This window comes from Bicyclus anynana, chromosome 5 (assembly GCF_947172395.1).
Source record: "Bicyclus anynana chromosome 5, ilBicAnyn1.1, whole genome shotgun sequence".
In the NCBI taxonomy this organism is placed as follows: domain Eukaryota; kingdom Metazoa; phylum Arthropoda; class Insecta; order Lepidoptera; family Nymphalidae; genus Bicyclus; species Bicyclus anynana.
Genome location: NC_069087.1, coordinates 3,962,904 through 3,975,109, shown reverse-complemented (window position 1 = coordinate 3,975,109; position 12,206 = coordinate 3,962,904). Strand labels below are relative to the sequence as shown.

General features: G+C 34.4%; 1 protein-coding gene and 1 non-coding gene across 2 annotated transcripts in view; both read right to left on the bottom strand.

The window, feature by feature from the left end:
- Nucleotides 1-12,206, bottom strand: part of LOC112048444 (nitric oxide synthase-like protein) — a 165,376-nt gene that overhangs the window by 141,629 nt on the left and 11,541 nt on the right. Inside the window, exon 2 of the mRNA XM_024085974.2 lies at nt 5,451-5,850. Within this exon, the coding sequence (XP_023941742.2) occupies nt 5,451-5,726 (276 nt within the window). The 5' untranslated portion in view covers nt 5,727-5,850. The remainder of the gene's footprint in view (nt 1-5,450; nt 5,851-12,206) is intronic.
- On the bottom strand, nt 10,420-10,538 carry LOC112048449 (5S ribosomal RNA). The gene has a single exon (XR_002887022.2). It is a non-coding gene; the product is annotated as a 5S ribosomal RNA (ribosomal RNA).

The window sequence follows — 12,206 nt, the reverse complement described above, 5'->3', positions numbered from 1 at the left end:
CATTTTTTGAATCCAATATCACCAATTTAAATTTAGAACCTACGATTTCGCAGTTTTTTACAGTAATAAATAGATCAATACTCTCAATAATAAATCAACACTATTACTTTGTAATATGAATTTTCAACGAATAATGAAGACTATTACTTTATAATGTGAATGTTGAAAAAAAATATTATCATGTTAAAGGAATAATTATAGTGCGACAGAACAATAGCATCATTATCACAATACAATTAAAGAGATGAAGTATGAAAAACTATACATGAAAATCTACTTAGATGGAAAGAGTGCGCGTCGCTTTATCTTTTCAATGATAAGCAACATTATAACGCAATATAAGAGCAGAAGCACACTTATTATTATACACGCTTAGTTGATATTTTACATCAATGTATCTAAAAATAAAAGCGCTTGGAGGCCATTGGATCAGCTTCCACCTTTACACAGGAAATAAAACTATAAGAAATTGTAATTGTTATCAATTGTAAATTGTAATACTGTATGACTTTTTCAAAAGAGCAACTGTTGAGTTTCTTGCCGGTATCTTCTCAGCAGAACCTGCCTTCCGAACCGGTGGTAGAATCTTTACAAATAGTCAACTGACGTGTCAAAAGTGCTTGTAAACTGAGCCTACTTGAAATAAATGATTTTTGATTTGATTTGATAATAATAGATTCTATGTAATATAAATATCTTACTGCCTCATAGGTAATTCCGGGCTGAGAATTTTTATCTGAAAATTGCTAAGAAGAAACACCAACTATAACTACAGCCTTTCTTGATGAGTACTCTGGTATAAATCACTAATCATTTCACAAGTAATAGTCATAATCATTCACAAGTAGAGCATCAACGGCAAGGAGTTAGAAGTTGAACTATTTGTAGAAAAATTCAATATACACATATTATGTATTACGGAGCATTGGCTCACTAACTCACAGCTGTCAGTTCTTAATATTAATAATTATTCATTGTCAATTGTGTTCTTCAGAAGGGCTGGTCATGGTGGCTCCTTAATTTTCTTACATAATAACTTAAAATGTAAGGATAGAAAAGATGTAGTTCGTCTTTCTGTGGAATGCATTGTTGAACTTTCTTGTGTGGAGTTGGAACAAATTATTATAGTATGCGTGTACAGACCCCCTCCTGCTGACTTTGATCAATTTGAAGAGGTAATGGAAGATGTAATGAGGCGATTGTGCACATCTTCCAAACAAATACTGATTTGCGGCGATTTTAATGTTGATATTCTAACAGAAAACTCAAAATCTGTTAGATTTCTTAACTTATTTAAATGTTTTGATTTGATGCATGCTTTTAACGAACCTACTAGGATAACCGCAACTTCAGGTACCTGTCTGGATAATATATTTTATAATTGTGTGCTTGAGAGAAAGAAGATAATAAATAAATTAAGCTCTGATCATAGTGGTCAAATAATTACTATCTTAAATAATAAAACCAATAGCAATCAATGGGTAAAGTGTAGGCCAATAACTGAAAGTAAATTAAAGCGATTCAAAAACACAATTATTTCTAAAATTCCAAGTCTTGCATTTGAAAATAATCATCCAGACATGCTCTTTGGTACACTTTTCAAGACAATAGACAGAGAGTTTAGTAAAATTTTTAACTTTAAACGCATTAATGCTAGCCAAAAATTAAAGTTTAGCGAATGGGCTACTGTAGGCATTTACAAAAGTAGAGACAAACTGTACGAGTTGTACGAGGAAAAACAATATACTCAAACGCGAACTTATTTAGATTATGTCAAAAGTTACTCAAAAATTTTCAAACGTGTTTGTATTCTTGCGAAATCGTTACACATCAAACAGAAAATAATTGAGTCTGAGAACAAGATACAAACCACCTGGAATATAATTAATAGAGAATCAGGAAAAATCAAACCGCGGGATATCAGTTTTGAATTAATTGTCAATGACAAAAAGGTAAACACTGATATCGAGGTTGTTAATGCCTTTGAAGATTTTTTCCAGAATGTTCCTATCTTGTTAACTGATTCACTAGATTCGTCTGCTACGGAAGCCCAGAGACTATTAAGAGGCAATGTTAAAGAGTGCAACGTTCTTTTTGAATTTCACCACATAACTGTATCAGACATTAAAAAATCTTTCAATTTGTTAAAATTAAAAAGAACCGGAGATCTGTGGGGCATGTCAGTGAAAGTAATATCTAATATAATTGATGTAATTGCTCCCCACTTAGCCATTATTTTTAATGAATGTGTGGACTTAGGTATTTTTCCGAACCTAATGAAGCATGGCAAATTGATACCACTTTTTAAATCAGGAGACAAATCAGATCTTAATAATTATAGACCGATTACAATATTGCCAACACTTAGCAAGGTCTTTGAAAAAATCATATTAAATCAACTTTTATGTCATTTTAATTTAAATAACTTGTTTCATCCTGAACAGTATGGTTTTACAAAAGGTCGCAATACAACTGATGCAGGGGCTAAACTTATAAAACATATTTATGAAGCATGGGAAGGTTCTAAGAATGCTATTGGTGTGTTCTGTGATCTGTCCAAGGCGTTCGATTGTGTTGACCATAACACCCTTCTACTCAAGTTAAGCCACTATGGCATCAAAAGTGTTGCACTCGATCTCATTGCCTCTTATCTCAGTGATAGAACGCAGAAGGTATGCATAAATGATATAAAGTCGCACGGTTCCTCTACCATAATGGGCGTCCCACAGGGTTCAATTCTGGGTCCTTTTCTATTTTTAGTGTACATAAACGATTTACCATACCATGTCAGCGGCATATGTGAGATTGTACTGTTTGCTGATGACACATCCTTAATTTTTAAGTCCGACAGAAATAAAGATAACTCTGACGACGTAAACCGTGCCATATCACATGTGTCGCATTGGTTCACTGCAAATAATCTACTTTTGAATGCCAAGAAAACTAAATGTATTGAGTTTTCATTGCCAAATGTTAAAAAATTAGATAAGTCTATAATGATCGATGGTGAAACACTGGAAATGGAGAGTTCCACAGTTTTCCTGGGAGTGACCTTGGATTGTAAACTTCAGTGGGGTGCTCATATAGAAAAACTGTCTGGTAAACTTAGCTCAGCGGCATTTGCCGTGAGAAAAATAAGACAGTTTACTGATGTTGATACAGCTAGGCTTGTTTATTTTGCGTACTTTCACAGCGTAATGTCTTACGGTATTTTATTGTGGGGCAAGGCTGCCGATATACAATCTATATTTGTTCTTCAAAAAAGAGCAATTCGAGCCATATATCAATTAAAATCACGCGAGTCCCTTCGTCAAAAGTTTAAAGAAATAGGTATACTAACAGTAGCCTGTCAATATATATATAACAGTATAGTATATGTAAGACAAAATATTAATTTGTACAAACGAAAAGGAGATTTAAACCCACGTCTTACTAGACACGGGCATAAGTTAGTTATTTCTGCATATCGTCTTCAAAGAGTAAAAAAATCTTTTGTAGGTTTGGGTGTACTCTTCTATAATAAGATCCCCAAGACTGTGATGGACCTGCCAATGCATAGCTTTAAGCAATGTGTTAAAAAACATCTACTTAGTCGAGGGTACTACAACATTGATGAGTTCCTTAATGATAAAGATGCTTGGAGGTCGTTGGATCAGCTTCCACCTTCACACAGAAAGTAAAACTATAAAAAATGTAAACAGTAATTGTTATTAATTGTAAATTATAATACTGTATGACTTTTTCAAAAGAGCAACTGTTGAGTTTCTTGCCGGTATCTTCTCAGCAGAACCTGCCTTCCGAACCGGTGGTAGAATCTTTACAAATAGTCAACTGACGTGTCAAAAGTGCTTGTAAACTGAGCCTACTTGAAATAAATGATTTTTGATTTTTGATTTTGATTTTTGATTTAGTAATTATAATTAACTTGTTCTTAGATTAATGACAATAAGCAATAATTATTGATTAATAAGCTTAGAACAATTAGATATGGTTAATATATTATATATAACGTTTTATAAACAAACCATACATAATTTAAAATAAATAAGTTATGAAATGACATGCGTTTTCTACCTTCATTTCTAATTTCTTTGTCGGTAAAGGCTCATCAAGAAAGGCTGTAGTATAGTAGGTATTATTAAAAATAAAATATTACCTATTATTAAAATTATCTAATTAAAATGAGTCCTAGAAATTAATTATTTCATAAACCTCATATAATTAACGGTGTATTCATTAAGCGTAACATACACCACCAATATTGTCAATGTTATCATAATTTTATTTGTATCGATCTTATTTACGTTCATTCATCCACACGAATGGGAAACCGACGCGAACATCCATTGTTGCTGTTCAGAGACCCACACACGATTGCCTGCTCAATGAGAACAATGACTACATTGTTAATTTGTCAGTTCTGCCATCACAAACACTCGTGTTATACTGAAGTACAAAGTTACACTGACCCATCTCAAAATCTTACCCTTTACGGGGTTTAATTTTGAGTTAAAGATTTGCCTGTGAAACAAAGGTCAAAGTTTGAACTAACAGACTTTTTTCTGATTTATTTATTTACTAACGGATGCCCGCGACTTCGTCCGCGTGGAAATCAATGTAAACTTTCAAGCCCTATTTCACCACTTTAGGGGTTGAATTATAAAAATTTTCGAATCACATTATATTTCGTATTTTTTAAAGATTTTAGAACAAATTTTTAAAACTATATTTCTAAAAATGAAGGACTTTCCATGCAAACTTTTCGTATTTTTTTAAGATTTTCATCCAAACTCTCAACCCCTATTTCACCCCCTTCTTATTTTATTTTCGCAATAAAAAGTATCCTATAACCTTCTCCATATTATGGTCTCAAACCGAGCAAAAGTTTTATTTGAATTCATTCAGTAGTTTCAACGTGATGCCCGAATAACAAAAACACACGGACATACAGTCAGACAAAAAATCGAAAAAAAACATTTTGCTTCAGTATCGATTACATAATGCCCCACGGCAAAAAATTTCAAAATATCTTCAATGTACAGAATGTAAAAAAAATACCTGTTACAGTTTTATTATAAGTTCTAGATGGCGCTAGTAATCCTTTATGCCAAGGTAACGTTTGGTGTTACAGATGGTATAAGTAAAATCTCAAATAGCGAAGTAATATATAGAATTTGACCACTACTATTATAAGTATAGATATACATATACATATAGATAGATAAGGTAGTACAGTAGGTACTAAGGTAGCGTACTGACTGACAGTCTACAGTCAGTGACTGTAGTTTTTTTAGGAAAAATGTACCTGCAAAGCAAAGATTTGTTGCATAGTTTTTGTTTGTTTTTAGTTGCTGGCCACACTTGCATTTATGTTGGTAACTTATGCATGCACATTATATGTTTATTTCACCGTAAAATTCTTAATAATAGTAGTAAAATCTAAAACTTACCAAAATACTGTTTCCATACAGAGTGTCATAAGACTCGGCCTTCGAAGACACATTTCTGAGCTTGCAGGGCTTCTTCAACGGCGGCAAAGGCTGCGCCGGGCAGTGTTTGTGGGAGGGAGACGGCTGCTGGTTCCCGCCTCCGCCTCCGCCGGCTCCTACGTGGTTTGCACTTGACTTATTCTCCTTCTCCTTCACCAGTTTGCTATTATTCGTCAGATTGTTCTTTGTAAAGTTCCCGAGCTGTTCGAACATGCTCGATAAGTGTTGGGACATCATCTTGATGGTTCAAACAAAACTTTTTTTTTTTAAATCAACCGAATTCGAACAAACGTAAGTACATGACTGTCCTTTTAAAAGTTATGTAAATATTTTCACTTTATAAATGCATCACATTCTGAAACTAGGGGAGAAAATTCGTCTCTAACAACCGCTTTGTTTTATGAATAAAGTTTTGATCGTGTAGTTTTAGTAGCGTGAAGACTTTCAGCTAGGTACTTTATGAAACTTGGTTTTAAACTAAAAGTTGATAAAACACCGAAGTGCTGAATATATCCTAATTATGTTTAAATGACAACAGGTGTGGATAGTTGTTATATTTTATAAAAAGTTGATGAATAAATCATAAGGTTGCAAACGGGTGAACATTTGTTTCAATGTTAATTTTACATATTTCATGATAAATAATTAAAAAAAATTTAAAATTTCCTTCATGTATGATGATGATGATGGATAATTTCACTCAGGGCTTAGTGGGTGCGTAGGCGGGCTTTTATAGGAGTTGATATATTTTTCAATTTACTTTCAAGATAATTGATACATTAACTATCGTTTACATAATATCGTTTACATAATTGTTATTGAGGGGCTGAAAACTTATACTGATACTAGCAGACGCCCGCGACTTCATCCGCCCTTAAACCTCCTTAATCCGGCCCTCTTGCAAAATCCGTTCTTAGCGGTTCTACTAACTGTAAACTACCTCCTTGTCAAATTTCATCTTTGAACGTCAAGTTGTGTATGTTATTCTACTAGCAGACGCCCGCGACTTCGTCCGCGTGAAAATCGATGTAAACTTTCAATCCCTATTTCACACCCTTATATAATATTTTTGCAAGAGGGTAATCTCTGGATCTACCCAACCGATTTTGAAAATTCTTACACCAATAAAAAGCTACGTTATTTGCGAGTGTCATAGGCACTTTTTACTCTGTGTTCTTTCGGTAACAGGAACTATGTGGATGAAACCGCGGGGCGTCTTTTAGCGGCATTTTTTCCGCCTTTTAGAAATCTCCGAAACTATATGACTAATTAACATACTGTAAAAGGCAAATCTTATCTCTATAATATACTCTTGATTATTAAGTAATTCATTTTGATAAGGATTTAAGTTTAGTTGTATAAATAAAGACCTAAACCTTTGTATATGATTTAATTAATTTATTAGAGTACAAAATTTACTATATCTGCTGTCGCGACATTTTTTGTTGAAAATAATGTGTTCTGCAATGTTGTACTACATTATTTTATTGTAACATCAATAATTTTGCAGCGCACGCCATGTAAACAAAACTTTTATACACCTCGGGTTACATTATTGGAGTTTCCGGAAGGATCCCTAATTTTTTTGAAAATAAAATATAGCCTATAGCCTTCCTCGATAAATGGGCTATCTATCACTGAAAGTATTTTTCAAATCGGACCAGTAGTTCCTGAGATTAGCGCGTTCAACCAAACAAAGAAACAAACAAACTCTTCAGCGTTATAATATTAGTATCTTCTTCTTCTTATAGTGCCATCTCCTATCGGAGGTCAGCAATCATTAAGGCTAATTTAACTTTGTTCACTGCTACCCGAAAGAGTGATCTGGTACTCATATTAAACCATTGGCGTAAATTCTTGAGCCAAGATGTACGTCTACGACCAGGCCTTCGTTTCCCCTTTATCTTTCCCTGGATAATAAGTTGGAGCAGGTGATATTTGGAGTTTCGCATTATATGACCCAGGTATTCGAGCTTCCTCCTTTGGACTTGTTGCAGAACTTCTGTTGGCTTTCCCATTTTTTGCAGCACAGTAGTATTGCGTATACGATCCCTCCATGATATTCGCAGCATCCGCCTGTAAACCCACATCTCAAATGCCTCAAGCTTACTACACATCACTTGCGTTAGTGTCCAGGCTTCAACCCCATAAAGTAACACAGAGAAAACGTAACATCGCGCTACTCTCATCCTCAGAGATATTTTTAAATTGCGGTCACAGAATATTAGTATAGATAAAGTCACCCAGAAACTTTGACTGAAGATAATAGCGTCATAGTACTCAATACCTAGTGACGTACATTTCCGCTCTGAAGCGAGAACTTCAAGAGATATTCAACGTTACAGTAGCATGGGAAAGCTATTACCTACCCGCAACTTGAAGATAAACTAATGAAGTTAATTAGCTTAGAATATACGCTTTGGAAAGTTTACTTAGCGTAGGTAAATAGGTCAAGTAAAGCAGTCTATTTCAGAATTCATTTACATAAGCTGCAATAAATACAATAAAATGTTTATTTGTAGTTTCAAATCTAAGGTTGGACTTTAATACAAAAGGTCATAGATTCAAATTCTACAGTTGCGCTATTTAAAAAAAGAATACCTAATATTTTGAAACCACCTCTAAAAGAAGGTTCTGTCTTCGACACCCGGCAATAGTTATTTTTTACTAAAGATATTATGTTACGTGCCTACAAAATCACTGCAAAAAGTGATTCGAATTTAGCGACTCCACTGAGCGCACACATGTACAATTTCATGTTTACTTACATTATATATTTATGTATATATAGTTTTACACTTCCTAAGCATACAAATGTATGTACACAATATATAGGTATTGTGTTTAAATAACTTTCGTTGTTTACTTTGCAACTAAATGAAATTAAGACAATTTATGCACATTTGTCCGCCTCAGTTTTGATACGCTAGTGCCCTATCTCTAGTATAAAATATATAGGATGTAGACATCGATATAAATCGTTAGATGGGCCCCTCTATATTAGAGAACGCACAATTTTATGTCATCACCCAAAGACGTGCGCTCAGACGCACATCTTATCTTAGTACGTAACAAGCGCTTGGTGTGAGTGGACGAGTATTTATTATTTTTTTCTTATTTTAATCCCTTAATTATGCCTTCGTGTTCATTTTGAAAGTGTAAAAATACAAGCCACAACATGAATAAAGAGAATTGTGAAACGAGTGATGACGTACTGAATGTGCGAAACCAATGACAATTCCGCGACGCTTTGAGGCCCATCTAACGATCTACGATCGATGGATGATTATATTTTTTTTATATTGCATCATCACTTACCATTAGCTGAGCTTGTAGTCAAGGGCTAACTGGTAGAGAATAAAAAAAAATACCTACCACATGACATGGCCTATATGATACAAAAAAGTTCAAGTTCTCTAAGACTTATTACGTGAAACTTTTGCTACTATAATGAGTAACACTAATTGAGTTTCTTTGGCGGTGACGTCGCATTTTGTAGGATTACTATGACAAGGTTCTTTCGTAACTTCGATAAGATCTAACATAGAAGCTTGTAATAGAGACAGCAATTTGTCACGCGTCTAGTTGCGAGAAGATGAGCGATGACGTTGCCGGGTGAAAAGCTTATAACTAGAAAATGTCGAGCTAAGACATTGCTTTTAAAATTATATCTTATTTTTTTTAATTAATAATTTTAGAGGTTCCTCACTCTGGAGCCCTGACCACCGGTTGCTTGGACACTCAAATGTCCCGCAGCGGGAGGGTGAATTTTTTTATAAATTTTTAATAATGTTTTGTATTTTATACTTATATTGTTAAAAAATAAAAAAAAGAAGTAATAAATAAATGAGAGATTATAAAAGCGTTATTTAAGACAATATAAGTAAGACAATATTACGGAGGTTCGAATTTGTACGATCTTTAAAAAACTTTATTGTACAACTACCTGACGCCGCACGATTTCACCCGCGTGGTTCCTGTTCCCGTAGGAATACGGGGATAATCCTATCCTATAACCTTCCTCGATAAATGGGCTATTTAACACTGAAAGAATTTTTCAAATCAGACCAGTAGTTCCTGAGATTAGCGCGTTCAAACAAACTCTTCAGCTTCATAATATTAGGATAGATTCTCATTTTCACTTGAACATTCAAAATAATGGTCAAAGTAAATTAAAATTGGAAAATATGACAGAGGCATATCATAGACAATATCTAGGCAGATCCATCAAGATGCGAAATGCATCATTTTAATTGTACGCATAAGTATTGCCGTGTAGGACTTTCTGAGGAAAGAAGATGGTCCAAAATTGTATAGAGATCAGTCATTGTACCCTAGCGGAAATAAAGAAGATATTTTTTTAACTACTTTTTTTAACTATTTACAAATCTACGAATTTACTTTAATTCTTCCGAAATAATATTCATTATCTCCCAAGAAATGCAACACTAATAAGCGTAATGGCGGATAGATGACTTTTCAATGCAGTAATCGATTTGACGTTTGCTGTCAATTGTCATGTCATAGTTGTTATATTGGCGCCATCTTGATATATCTCAAAAACTTGGGTTATTATTTTATATATTTATATTTATTTTGTTAGACTTATTCACTTTAATAAATTTTAATAAAATCCTTGAATTTTTTAAATTATAATGATACGGGGTACAAGAGTGGACCTGAAATGGACCATCTGCTTTGTCCCCAGTTGACAGATATAAAACATGTTCAACAAGTTATACGAATCACTTGTTACCATGTCATTCCTGCATCGGTATTGGCTACATAGACGAACTTCTTCAATCAAGAAAAGTGAAATAGTAGACTGCGTTTTCACAAGAGTCACAACAGCGCGAATAGACGCTTTTACACATAAACACGCAGTGAAGTTCGATATGATTGTAAATAAGTTTAAAAAAAAAAGAGAAAAAGCCAACATCACGCGGTGTTCCCAGGCGGTCACCCATCCAAGTACTGACCGCGCCCGATGTTGCTTAACTTCGGTGATCGGACGAGAACCGGTGTATTCAACATGGTATGGACGTTGGCATATGAGTCGTGAAATTTTAAGGTTAGAATATATGTATTAACTAGCAGACGCCCGCGACTCCATTTGCGCCAATGTTTTTTTTTTTTCAAATTCCGCATTGATTTTTCCGGCACAAAAATGTTTAAAGTTTCATCTTAGTCGGTTTAGCGGTTTATCCTTGAAAAGGTAACAGACAGACAGACAGACTTATTTTCGCATTTATAATATCAGTATGGATTAAAAATAATAAATATTTTTCTTCGATTATATAATAAATTGTTTTATAAATAAATTGTTATTCATTTGTACACAGCCTACTAACCAAGAAAAAGTTCTCTTGGATATTTTTTTTTTAAAAGAATATTTGCCATATCTTGTATAATATGACCAATGTTCCCATTGCCCTCCCAACTAGTCGGGAAAGACTGTGCTAGGAGTGGGTACGACAATAGACCAACGGAGCGAGGATCGAACCACCACCCTTCGGTGATGAGTCAGACCGCTCTAACCGTTGAGCTATTGAGGCTATAAACTGTATACAATGAATTGTTATACACTTTGTCCAAAGAAAATCCCCAATTCGTTCGAATGATCAGATCTCACTGTGGTTTTGTGAGGGAGCTTGGGAGAATCGTCAGACAAAAAAAATATAATGAAGCAATATTTTGAAAGCGTTTTGACGAAACAAAGCCTCTGTAATAATAGTCCTCAAAGTTGTGTCAAAAAGACCGTCTCCATTGTACAAAACCGAGCCGTGCTTTTTCAGAAATATGAACATTTAAAAAAAACTTTTTTTCGCTATTGTAAAAATACTTATATAATTTCAACATCTACTATATAAAAATAAGTCGGGTTTTCCTTCCTGACGCTATAACTCCAGAACGCACGAACCGATTTCCACGGTTTTGCATTCGTTGGAAAGGTCTTGGGCTCCGTAAGGTTTATAGCAAATTTCAGGAAAAGGTAGAGGTAGGGTAGAGGTAGGGTAGGGGTAGGGTAGGGGTAGGGATAGGGTAAGGTAGGGTAGGTGTAGGGTAGGGTAGGGGTAGGGTAGGGTAGGGGGTAGGGTAGTGTAGGGTAGAGGTAGAGTTGGGTAGGGGTAGTTGAAAGTTTACATCGAGATTCACGCGGGCGAAGTCGCGGGCGTCCGCTAGTTACTAATAGTTTACTAAATAAAGTTAGAATATACTTAAGTGACCTTTTTATTTTGGCTTAACCATTGTAATTTAAATCAGACTAATATTTGGTATTTACAACCAAAATGAAATTGTTCTCAAGCGAACGCAATACCTATACTGAAAATGAAATTGAATAGAATTAAGTTAAGTCGGTCACTATGTACTGACTCTACTTTCGGTTCGAAAAACAGACTGTACCGAGAGAGTTATCAAGAATCTCATCAGTTAGTCACAATGTACTGACTCTACTAACAGTTCGAAAAACAGATTCTACCGAGAGAGTTATCAAGAATCTCATCAGTTATTTTTAAAAGAAAAGAAAATATATAAATATTATTTATATAGTTTGAGAGTTCATGTCAGTCATTAAAATTTACACCTGGTAACGATCGTTTAAGATTCAAACATTAATACAAAAAGAATGAAACAGTAAAGTCTAAGCTCCTAATCCCGGGAGTCCTTTTTGGTGGTGGTTTTAATAGGCGTATACTATGGATTATATAGTATATA